Genomic DNA, 10,658 nt, shown 5'->3' with positions numbered 1-10,658 from the left:
TTTGGACATCCGATCGATGACCTAGCTGAAATAAGCTATCATTTCCTTTGAGGTGGAACAGCTTGGCAAAATTGACGAACATTCTATCTGGGTGCTGTTGTCACTTCGGGAATGCCTTTGGACTGATATTTGTATATTCCTTTTTGTATTTTAGGATGAATAGTACTCCGCTTGAAAAATTTCAAGAAATGGGGATGTAGCTCAAATGGTAGAGCGCTCGCTTAGCATGCGAGAGGCACCCGGATCGATGCCGGGCTTCTCCACTCTTTTTTATATTTTTTATATCTTTGATTCATCAACTTTATGAGGATTTCTTTTTGATAATTTTTAGAATTCAGTAGGGGGAATTGTGTATTGAAACTCGATGGCTGATGATGAGCAATCTATAATGAAGATTTTCTTAATTTCATGATACAATTATTCCTAGCATTATTGGACTTGCCGAACTGTCTCTGGTAAATGACTTTATGGTTTTTTAAGTCTTTCGGTTCCTTTCAGGTTAACTGACTAACCAGCTTACTGTAGATGCTAGCCCAATTGTTTATAAACTGCAACAGTTATCACAAACAAAAAGCAAGAAATCTCTCTGAAAATCGCATTTCATTCACTATGCCTTGCTTATACTTTGATACAGCTGTTGTCACTAAACAACTACCCTGATGACCTTTCTCCTTCTTTTACTACACAGTTTGACAGCAACCGTTGATCATATGGAAACTATTACATTACTAACAAAATCACCTATGAATACAGAGACTCTCGTGGACGTATTATCATCATGCAAGGTTCTGGATGGCAGGGTAACACGACGAATTTCAGTCGTAAAACTTGAAATTTCATCCTGCCATCAAAATCATATATGAATGCGCCAAAGCAAGAGCAGGATTAATAAAAAAGCTCTAATAAACATTTACGTTCCTTGAATCTCATTAAAGTAATTAACGCGCACAAACTATCGAATTTCTTTGACTTTTTCTTATTCCATAACAACCGCTAACCGTAGTAATCGCACCCTTACTGAACCAAATGAATACTACATACTACTTTCTGGTTTTATGTTTCTCTGTTTTAAGACCTTGGCAAACTCTCTGACTCCTTCTATCCAACTGCCTCTATTAAATATTCAAAATGTCTCCTTGTTACACGTGTAAAACAATTCAGTGCTGGACGAGTAACTACCTCCTTTGGGATGTTACCATTTTTATTAATTTTTTTTTCGCTTTGCAGCATAGAGGATAACCTGGTGGCCTTTGTAGAGTTACCTGACCTGGCTCCAACAATGCCAGCCCAAATTCCCTATGCCGTAAGTCGAAGTATATCAGAGCGCATAACAGTACTTTGAAAATACGAGAGACGTCCCTCGAATATCTACTACAACTGGCTGACTTATTATTACTTATCGAAATTCTCTCACTCTTTTTTCGTAATAATCATTAATACTGGCACCTTTTGGGTTGGAACTTTGACCTCTGCAGAGGAGGTTTTTTTTGGGGGGGGGGTTTATGAGGGCTTACTCGATTTCGCATGATGTGCAGGTTAAAGCAGCTCCAACGATAAAAACGCAGTTCTTCTGGTATTTAAATTGTGCTCTTTGCATCTCTCAATATATATCTTTCGCATTTTAAATTGGCATTTCCTTCTCCGTGTCTAAAGCATCTTTACTTATGTTTTTTTTCTCACAAAGTGGGCCATTTCAACATAACAGAACACCAGTGCAGAACAAGTTTCCAAACACCAAAGTGCATTTGCAAATTCACGGTATGCAAGCTATCACTACTCATTTAAACTGGTCGATTCTCAGCATTTATGAGTATTGTAATTTCGGTATATTCTAGAGATATAGATAGAAATAGAATGAAATAGAATACTGAATTTACAAAGTGCGAGGAACCATGTGTATGTTTCGAAAGCGTCTCTTTGATTTTTAAAATATCTGCATATCGAGGTCAACACCTTGGAAAAAAAAACATTTCAACTTTTTACTGCCCAGGACAAATGGGACACACAAGAGATACTCTATTAACTCGTCTTCTGCATGTTCTTGCTGATCATAGCAATCATCTTATTTCCCAGAACAGCGCTGTCTGCAAACATGTCCTTGAAAAAGTCAGCAGTGCTTTCGAATCGTGTTCGGTATCCGTCCATACTGCCAAGTTCGACGCATTCTGCCCATCCTCGAGCACAAGTCACAAACTCCATATCGTCCGACCGAATTTCCTTACGATAAAGCGCTGCTTGTATGGTTTCTTCTAACATCTCCGGTTTTCGGAACAGATACTCGGTGATACCCCTAAAAGCCAACACAATTAATATGGTCTCAAGAATGAATAATGAAGAAAAACGCAGTCTGATACTTACATCCATAAACGGAACAAAGGTGTTTGACAGACCATATGTTCATAAGGATTGAGCTTCAGAGTGTACCAGCAATCCACCTTAACGCCAACGCCAATTTTAGTAAAACGCCTTTTCTCTCTTCACAGGGACAAAAATATCATACCATTGCAAGCAGCGACAAATGTGAATTGGTTTCTCGTTTGCCGTTACTAGGAACATTCGATAGAGAGAACTCGTCGAGTAGCTTATCATCCAACAAGATAGGCACATGGTCCTCGTTCAAACTACCAAAGACATAGTCACCAGCCTGCGAGGATCATTTAGTAAACGACACAGAATAATAACGATCGTTTGAAAGCGAACCCACCTTCATGATACGAGCTCGAAATTCGTCTTCTTTTTCTTGGATCATCAACTTGAACAAATCAGCAACTGACCTTGCGTATTGCGTGATTTGTATGCGTGCACTTGGGTTCATGATGGCCAAACCTATGTATTGTTGTAAGTAAAGGATCTGGTCATCCAATCCATCACCTCTTTTCACTAACCTGCGTACACATGCCATTTGTTACTGTAAATTCTAAGAGCAACATTGACCTTCACGTTTTCGATACCGCCAACAAAATGAGGAACAAGCCACTACATGTACGGATTAGTGAAAGTCATCGATAGTAGGCATTTCACTGTAGCTGACTTACGGGGAACTGGTTGTTTGCCTTCCAAGCAGCGCCCATACTGAGATAAAATTAGCATATGAACAATTTTTTTGTACATAGTGGAATGATCGAGACTTACCTCAAAAACGCGGCATGCGTTACTGCCTGTGTATCTGCGGTAATACGGTCGTGGTCTTGGTAGCTGAGCTCAACGAAGTTGCTTTCGAATCCTGAGAGGATATTACGCACAAGTTCCAATTTCTCCTGTGTTGCGCGATGCTTTATGATGACCAAGGGTTGACCTTTAGGATTGACATTTGGACCGTGCATTGAGTGGCAGGAGATGATATGTACATCCTCGGGAAGATGACGTTCGAATGCTTCGATCTCAGGCTGCTTAACTGATGTTTGTCCACTGACAATGGAGCCTATCTTCGTCGCCGGACCATACTGAGCAACTACCCTGTCTATATGTTCGGCTTCCACCGCGTACATGATCCAATCAGCCAAACGCGAAACATGATAACCGTCTCGCATGACATTTATGAGAGTGCCTAAAGTCGCTTTCGTTAGCCTTGCGAAATAATATGCGGTGAGGTTTAGGTGTAAGTTGACAATTTACCTTCATACTCCTTCTTCAGTTTTTCGTAGTTGGAAGGCTGATCGCAAACATAGATCCTGGTAGCAGGAATGAGTAACTGTTCGGGTTTTGCAATGTAGACGCAAATTTACTTACTTCTTCCAGCCGATTTGGGACAATTTACTGGCGTACATGCGTCCCATGTCGCCCATTCCTATGATGCCGAGCTGAACATTTTCTTTTTGCCATTCGATGCCAGTGTGATCAGTACTCATATTATAGACAACAGAGCCAGAATGCGCCAGGGAATTTAGCTTCTCTTGAGTAAGTAGTGAGTATAAAAGTGGACAGAATTCGTTAAATCACTGCAGAGTTGGCTGTGACAGTCTTTCTCGGTTCCTGGAATTTCAGATTCTGATTCATGGTGACAGCTGCTGATCAATATCTTGTGCCTTGTGGAATCTTGAAAAATTGTGTTTGGACAATTCTTCAAGGACCAAAGTACACTTTTATTTGACTTCCAGTACAATGAAGTATTTGCTTCAAGAAAGTATGCTTATTCGAGGTATTCTTATAGTTATTTGTAGGGTATGCAAAGAATGACCCATAACACATTATCATATCTCGAACGGTCTTGTAATATATTGCAATGTATTACTTCCTTTAAATGGACAGAGATACACATAAATAAGAAATTTGGTCTATCTAGAGCGTTCTCCCTCGCTTGAATTCTTCGTCGACAACCTTGACAATCTTTGACATCGTCTCTAGGTCTCCGAGCCCGCCACGTTGGTCTAACCAAAATCGCGTTTGAGGAAATTCGTCTTTGCCAAGTTGTTCTCGTCTTTGCACAACATCCTTTTTGATATTCCAAGTCAACCAAGAGCCTTTTGCGGGAACTAAATCACGCAGTTTAAGTGTGGTCTGCTTTTTCCTCGCTAAAAGGTCTAATGTCTCCAAAGTGATTTGTGTATTTGGTGATATTGACTGGATGGATTTGGATGGATTTTGATGTAGAATGACATTGTTTACATATGGTGAAAGGAACTTGTGTAGTACTCCAGTTGAACATGCGCTGGCAACCAAAGCTGTAGAAGCAAAAATGGAAAAGATGTATTGTATCGTTGATGCTAATGTTCGGCAAATGTTACAGCTTTCCTCTTTGGAAGAGCAAAGCTCGCATGTGGAAAATGCTTACCTCCAATGAACATGTATCCATTGATATCGGCGGCTTGAACTAATAAGCGGAAATTGTGTTAATGGAAAATATACGATGAGCGATACTGTGAATCTAGTGCTTACTGGCTGGCGTTTCCCAAAAGTAAAGTACTGCTGGTGCTGATACTGATGCGACCTACAGGAAATGGTTAAGCCATTGAGTGACAAGCTTCGGTCTAGCAGAATGAACTTTACCCCGAGAGAAGTTACAGAAAACATTTTCAAGAGTTTAACAGTTGGTGCGTTGGGAGCACTGTATATCAACGTTTGCTCTTCTTTGTTACTTTCGCGCGATTGTTGCAGGTTGATTCTGGTCGCTATGAAAGATCGTGTTTGTGGTCGATTACAACCTGCAATGGCATTCTTGACGGTATTACTTCGACAGCCCGGAACGAGGGCTGTACGTATAAGAGGGTTGATGACGTTAACGGAACGGCGTAACTGTGACATGCCAAGTTTGTTGCCGAGGCAGAGGGAAAACACTTGGGAGGATTCCTTGTGTGACGGTTCAATTTCGTAAGTGCAGTTTTTGTCTCCAGGCACAAACTGAAACCACTGACCAAGAACCCAAAATATTCAAAACATTCACACAATTTTTTTCATAATTCTGCTGAAATAAAGGGAAATGGACAAGAGATTTGTATTAATATCACATTTTAGTATGCTTTCAAACCTTCAAGCTCGCGCATTTTGTACTGTGCTATGCTTCGCTGCCGTCCAAAATGGTCATTTGCGTCATGGCATTTTTGGTGTTCCAATCTCCGAACCATTGGATCACGAAGCTGGAAACTCCTCATCGCCTCAATCTCTCTTACCAGAACTTTCTAATGTCGTTTCACACTTCGCGGCCAAGCGATAGAAACGCTGCCGATCAGGAGCTTTCACTAACCGTCAAAAAGGCAACTAGCCCCGAAGAAACTGCTCCTAAACAAAAGCATGTCAGAAGTAAGTACCTACCGCCATTGGTCTTGGCAGTTTTTTCCTACAGTTGTACGCTTTACTCATATCCTTATCTCGTACAGAATGTATTCTCTACACCTATGACTTTAAAACATCGGCTAGCTTTTGGACTGCGCTAAGAGTAGCGCCAATCATGTCTGATGAGGTGCAAATATTCAAAGCCCTTATTACCGTTCACAAAGTTATCAAGGACGGTTATCCAGTGGTCAGTTACTACTCCTTGAAACATATACAGGTCGCCTACGTCAAAACTAATATGCGTACAAAATTTAGGTTCTTAAAGATGCTCTGCGAGAAATACCTTGGTTAGAGACGTGCGCTCGAAGTATTTCCGGCGAAGGTGCGCGTGGTTACGGACTTCTTATCCGCAATTATGTGCAGCTAATTATCAACAAACTCAATTACCACCGCATTCATCCCGAATTTAATGGAACATTCGAATATGAGGAATATATCAGCTTGAAAAATATCGATGATCCAAATGAAGGGTATGTTCAAGTTGACTGAAAATAGGCTTTCATGTTCCTGTATAGTTAATTTTACAATCCCCTAGTTATGAGACCATCAGCGATTTAATGAACTTGCAAGACCAGATCGATCAATTTCAGAAAGTAGTCTTTGTCCATTTCCGCCCAACAAGTAATAACGAATGTCGCATTGCTTCGCTCGTCCCATTAGTGGAAGAGAGCTACGGAATATATAAATTCATCACCAGTATGCTGAGAGCAATGTACAGAAGTAAGTAGCATCTGCATAAAGTTCAAAGGTTCTGTAGATTGTTCTAAATATTTGATTTTGTGACCGACCCAGGAACTGAATCCGTAGGCGCATTGGAACCTCTCAAGCAGCGTTACAATAGCCAACATTACGCTTTGCTAAGATTTTACTATGAGTGTTCCAATCTCAAGTATTTAACTTCCCTTATCAGTGTACCAAAGCTCCCACAGGTAAATGTCATGCATGCAGTTTTTGCTTTAGACGTGCTGTCTAACATGAGTATAAATTCTAGGATCCACCATCGCTTGAAGAGGCTGATACTCCAACATTATCTAAACGACCCCAAAGAGAAGCAACTCCTCCTCCAGCACCATCACCAGAACCAGTGATTGATTTCTGGTCGCAATCACAAGCCAAGCAGCAGCAGGAGTATGAGGACCAACAAAGGCGTTTGGAACAAGAGCGTTTGGATGAACAGAGACGACAGCAGCAGCTTGCACTTCAACAGCAGCGTGACTTTGAAGAGCAACAACGATTACAAGCGGAGCGTGCTCGTATGCAGCAAGAAGAACTCATGCGACAGCAAATGGCCATGCATGCTCAAGGCCGTGCAGCCGAACTGGAGCGTGAGATCCTTGCTATGAGACAGCAGTTTGAGAAGGACCAAATGTTGCTGGAGCAATATGATCGAGTATGTATAATTTATTTTTTTAAAAAAGTACAACCTTCTGCGAGCAATTGTACTGACAACCTTTATCTCACAGCGAGTGAAAGCCTTGGAAAATGAGCTAAATGCACTTAATATGCATATTCAGCAAAGAGATGCATCTAAAGACGAACTTATCAAGTCTTTGCAAGGTGAGACAAGCACATCCTTGTAGTACCTATTCGACGCAAACATATTAACAGTTGGAACATTTTTAGATCAAATAACAATGTGGAAAAACAAATACGAGGCACTGGCAAAACTTTACTCTCAGCTTCGACAAGAACATTTGGATCTCCTCGGCAAGTACAAGCAGCTCCAAGTCAAAGCCCAATCGTCCAACGAAGCACAAGAAAAGCTGGATAGAATGGAAGCAGATATGCGTGCAAAGAATCTGGAACTTGCTGATATGATTCGCGAGCGTGACCGTGCCAAAAACGACTTGACTAGAATGCGTGGTGTGAGTAGTACTTTTTTCTTTTTTAGAAGGACCACATGACAACACGTTCTGACTTACTATTGCTCCTCAAAACAGAGCCAGCAGGATGAATTAGACCGTCTCCGAAGAGAACTCAGAGATTCAAACGCCAGAGCCGAGGAGTTGGGCAAAAATAAGGGTGCAGAAGTGACCTCATTGCTTGCCAAGTTTAATCGAGAAAAAGCCGACCTTGAAAACGCATTGAACGAAAAGCAGGCTCTCATTGACGAGTTTTTGTCTCAGCTGGAGTTGCAGCAAGGCGAAGCCGATCGCATTCGGCAAGAAAAGGATGAAGAAATTGCTATCATGCAAGCGGGAATGGATGACTGTCTACAACAGCTGGCTGATTTGCAACATCGATCAGGCAATAAAGAAAGCGGCCTGCAAGAGAAGCTGGATAATTTGGAATATGAGCAAACTAACAAGCTCAATGGAATCTTGGACAATATCCTCACGACATGCATCCAGAAGATCAATGATGGTATATTCGAACTTGAAGCACCGGGTCAAAATGGTAACGAGAATGCCACACCAGAGTTTGTTCTGTCCACCATAGAAAAGGCAAGTCTTGGATCAGTAGAATTCATGTCTGCTTTTGGCAAGTTCTGGGATGGAAGTAACTCTGGCGATTACACCGTAACAATTTCCAAAACCTTGTCTTTTGCTCAAGCCGTGGTAGATGTTCTAGTTAACGCTAAAGGAATCGGTCGTTTGATGGCAGAAGATAGTGACGTGCAAGAGCTGATTACAGACATACGAGAGTCTGCTGAAGCTGGTATTCAATATTTCAGCACATTGCGCTCCGGTTACCTACAACGGTTGCCTGCTGCCCAACGCCCAGAGGTCATTATTCATGGTGACATGAAAGTTCAGGACGCACTTGCCAAGCTATCGAAACGAGTTGAAGACTTAATTTCTGCAGGAACTGCCAAGGTCAACCGCATGGCTGAAGGCGAAGTTGGTGACCTTGTAGAACAGGAAATGTCAAATGCAGCTCGTGCAATTGAACAAGCAACTGCAAAGATTCAAGCTCTGCTCAATAAGCCTAGCAACCCTGAATTCTCCAGTACTGACATTCAAGTACACCAATTGATTTTGAACTCTGTACTGGTTCTCACCAATGCCATTGCCAACCTTATCAAGTGCGCTACCGCATCGCAACAGGAAATCGTTGCTCAAGGACGTGGTGCTTCATCCAAGGCAGCGTTCTACAAGAAGAACAATCGCTGGACCGAAGGTCTCATTTCTGCTGCCAAATCCGTTGCTGTGGCCACCAATTTGCTTGTAGAAGCCGCCGATGGTGTTATCAGCAAAACACATTCACTTGAGCAGCTCATCGTTGCATCCAACGAAGTTGCCGCTGCAACGGCTCAGCTGGTCGCCGCTTCCCGAGTCAAGGCTAGTTTCATGTCGAGAACGCAAGAACGTTTGGAGTTGGCTGCCAAAGCTGTTAAAGATGCCACATCAGAACTCGTGAAGCAAGTGAAGGAGTTGGTTGCCAAACAGGTTCAAGACGAGGGTCTCAAGATTGATTTCAACAAACTGTCTGTTCATGACTTCAAGCGACAAGAGATGGAACAGCAAGTCAAGATCCTTAAGCTTGATTCCGAACTGGTCAATGCTCGTCGTGTGCTTGCCGAGATGCGAAGAGCTGGCTACCATTCTATGGACACTGAGTAATATTTTTTAGGAGTAGGTAATGCGCACAGTAGATATGTGCCCGCCCACACCATTTAGTATCTAATGATTTGTATTCATAAAACAAAATTTTTGAAGCCCTTATGTGCGGTCTGTTATGATTATTCAGTATATGTAATTTGCTGGCCATTTATTCAATGAACTAGTGCATTTGCAACGTTCTCAGAAACAATCACTGAACTAATCATGAAACTGTGTCAAGCAAAAAATTATCTTGGTAACAAAGAAAACCATTGCAGTGCTGCATTGGTTATTTACTTTTGGTAAGACCAGACGTTCTTAAGGACTGAAAAAAAGAGGAAAAAATGAGTACAAGGAACACACACCCTCACTATGATCTGATGCAGATACTTACGACCGTCCTTGGTGGCAAGGCGGTTGATGGAGTCATCAGCCTCGGATTCCTTGCGAACGAAACCGCTGAGAGCGTAGGTAGTGAAGGAACCAGTGTAACGGCCGGAGGCATCAACATCACCGACGTTGATCTGGACTGAAGCGTGATCCTTAGCAGTGATCAAACGGTTGGTGGCGGAGCTATCGATAGTAAAGAAGAAAGAAGAAGGTTAGTCTTTCAAGTTCTTCTAGTCAAAAGTTTGAATACATTGCAAATAACGACTGGGCATCGGTCATGGTTCGGCGAGAATGAAATGCTGCGAATGCACAAAACGTCGTAAATGGTAGCACTTGAGCGATGGCCGATTCTCAACGAGCAAGCAGTGGTCGAGCAAAATTTTTTTTCATCCATTCTCATCTGCCTGACCATGAGTGTGGTTGTACCCGTCGTAATTTCGATCCAACACATGCAAGAAAATCAAAAAGAACTACTATATGCATACCACTTGCGGGGAATGTAAAGATCAACGAGTCTGCCTTCAGAGTTCTCCATTGCGGTAGTTAGGTTTAAAAAAGAGGAAGAACTAGGTATTCAGCCAGCAAACAACAAATTTGAGGACAGGCTAAGCCACGCAAAAGTATCACGTGATTCATACATCCTTGCACGTACTTTTGCCTTAGTGTTCGAAGGTAAAATTCAATCATGAACAGACAGTATCTGAAAGTTGTCGAAGCAATAAAAACGTCATGTACCTTTCTAATATGTTTATATATGTCACAGGTGGTATCTTGTGTTTTCTTGTAACTCAAGCATGTACAAGCCACATTTTTGATTGAAGCAGCAAAGCTCAGACACTGTAGCATTGAGCTAGACTACTGGTCTCTTACAATGTTCAGATAGTTAAAGGTGTAGAAAGAAAGGTAACAAGCATATTTTAAAACAAATAGACGTATTACGGGCAGTTAGCCTATTTC

General features: G+C 41.8%; 4 protein-coding genes and 1 non-coding gene across 5 annotated transcripts; 2 read left to right on the top strand and 3 right to left on the bottom strand.

Moving 5' to 3' along the window:
• The first annotated feature begins 190 nt into the window (after nt 1-190).
• On the top strand, nt 191-263 carry K450DRAFT_t48. The gene has a single exon. It is a non-coding gene; the product is annotated as a tRNA-Ala (tRNA).
• A 1,493-nt stretch (nt 264-1,756) lies between these two features.
• K450DRAFT_239654 (uncharacterized protein) lies at nt 1,757-3,939 on the bottom strand. The gene is made up of 9 exons (XM_051588797.1): nt 3,730-3,939; nt 3,616-3,671; nt 3,133-3,547; nt 3,036-3,072; nt 2,886-2,976; nt 2,705-2,826; nt 2,501-2,644; nt 2,359-2,435; nt 1,757-2,290 (listed from the first exon to the last, which is right to left on the bottom strand). Exons 1-9 carry the CDS (start codon nt 3,846-3,848, stop codon nt 2,020-2,022), a joined length of 1,332 nt encoding a protein of 443 aa, XP_051444906.1. The 5' UTR covers nt 3,849-3,939; the 3' UTR covers nt 1,757-2,019.
• Nucleotides 3,940-4,047: 108 nt separating this feature from the next.
• K450DRAFT_239647 (uncharacterized protein) lies at nt 4,048-5,281 on the bottom strand. Its single transcript, XM_051588796.1, has 4 exons — nt 4,987-5,281; nt 4,876-4,927; nt 4,772-4,810; nt 4,048-4,703 (listed from the first exon to the last, which is right to left on the bottom strand). The coding sequence occupies exons 1-4, from the start codon at nt 5,239-5,241 to the stop codon at nt 4,279-4,281; spliced, it is 771 nt and encodes a 256-aa protein (XP_051444905.1). The 5' UTR covers nt 5,242-5,281; the 3' UTR covers nt 4,048-4,278.
• A 318-nt stretch (nt 5,282-5,599) lies between these two features.
• On the top strand, nt 5,600-9,437 carry K450DRAFT_187864 (uncharacterized protein). Its single transcript, XM_051584435.1, has 9 exons — nt 5,600-5,736; nt 5,814-5,956; nt 6,025-6,239; nt 6,305-6,489; nt 6,562-6,698; nt 6,761-7,159; nt 7,233-7,326; nt 7,393-7,634; nt 7,710-9,437. The coding sequence occupies exons 1-9, from the start codon at nt 5,619-5,621 to the stop codon at nt 9,330-9,332; spliced, it is 3,156 nt and encodes a 1,051-aa protein (XP_051444904.1). The 5' UTR covers nt 5,600-5,618; the 3' UTR covers nt 9,333-9,437.
• A 1-nt stretch (nt 9,438) lies between these two features.
• On the bottom strand, nt 9,439-10,277 carry K450DRAFT_239639 (uncharacterized protein). The gene is made up of 3 exons (XM_051588795.1): nt 10,187-10,277; nt 9,706-9,884; nt 9,439-9,636 (listed from the first exon to the last, which is right to left on the bottom strand). Exons 1-3 carry the CDS (start codon nt 10,234-10,236, stop codon nt 9,605-9,607), a joined length of 261 nt encoding a protein of 86 aa, XP_051444903.1. The 5' UTR covers nt 10,237-10,277; the 3' UTR covers nt 9,439-9,604.
• Nucleotides 10,278-10,658: the final 381 nt, after the last annotated feature.

This window comes from Umbelopsis ramanniana (assembly GCF_025399195.1).
Source record: "Umbelopsis ramanniana AG unplaced genomic scaffold K450scaffold_25, whole genome shotgun sequence".
In the NCBI taxonomy this organism is placed as follows: Eukaryota; Fungi; Mucoromycota; class Umbelopsidomycetes; order Umbelopsidales; family Umbelopsidaceae; genus Umbelopsis; species Umbelopsis ramanniana.
The sequence above is the reverse complement of the archived record's forward strand: the minus strand, read 5'-3'. Positions and strand labels throughout refer to the sequence as shown.

Excerpts from the sequence above, each read along its gene's own strand:
- K450DRAFT_239654 (XM_051588797.1), bottom strand. The coding sequence starts at position 3,848 with ATGAGTACTGATCACACTGGCATCGAATGGCAAAAAGAAAATGTTCAG. Across the intron at positions 3,548-3,615 it reads ACTGAAGAAGGAGTATGAAG|GCACTCTCATAAATGTCATG; the intron begins GTAAATTGTCAA and ends AAGCGACTTTAG. Across the intron at positions 3,073-3,132 it reads ACGCATGCCGCGTTTTTGAG|TATGGGCGCTGCTTGGAAGG; the intron begins GTAAGTCTCGAT and ends ATTTTATCTCAG.
- K450DRAFT_239647 (XM_051588796.1), bottom strand. The coding sequence starts at position 5,241 with ATGTCACAGTTACGCCGTTCCGTTAACGTCATCAACCCTCTTATACGT. Across the intron at positions 4,928-4,986 it reads TTTCTGTAACTTCTCTCGGG|GTCGCATCAGTATCAGCACC; the intron begins GTAAAGTTCATT and ends CATTTCCTGTAG. Across the intron at positions 4,704-4,771 it reads TGGATACATGTTCATTGGAG|CATCAACGATACAATACATC; the intron begins GTAAGCATTTTC and ends GCCGAACATTAG.
- K450DRAFT_187864 (XM_051584435.1), top strand. The coding sequence starts at position 5,619 with ATGTCGTTTCACACTTCGCGGCCAAGCGATAGAAACGCTGCCGATCAG. Across the intron at positions 7,327-7,392 it reads ACTTATCAAGTCTTTGCAAG|ATCAAATAACAATGTGGAAA; the intron begins GTGAGACAAGCA and ends GAACATTTTTAG. Across the intron at positions 7,635-7,709 it reads ACTTGACTAGAATGCGTGGT|AGCCAGCAGGATGAATTAGA; the intron begins GTGAGTAGTACT and ends TCCTCAAAACAG.
- K450DRAFT_239639 (XM_051588795.1), bottom strand. The coding sequence starts at position 10,236 with ATGGAGAACTCTGAAGGCAGACTCGTTGATCTTTACATTCCCCGCAAG. Across the intron at positions 9,885-10,186 it reads CTTTACATTCCCCGCAAGTG|CTCCGCCACCAACCGTTTGA; the intron begins GTATGCATATAG and ends TACTATCGATAG. Across the intron at positions 9,637-9,705 it reads CCTTGCCACCAAGGACGGTC|TCCTTAAGAACGTCTGGTCT; the intron begins GTAAGTATCTGC and ends TCTTTTTTTCAG.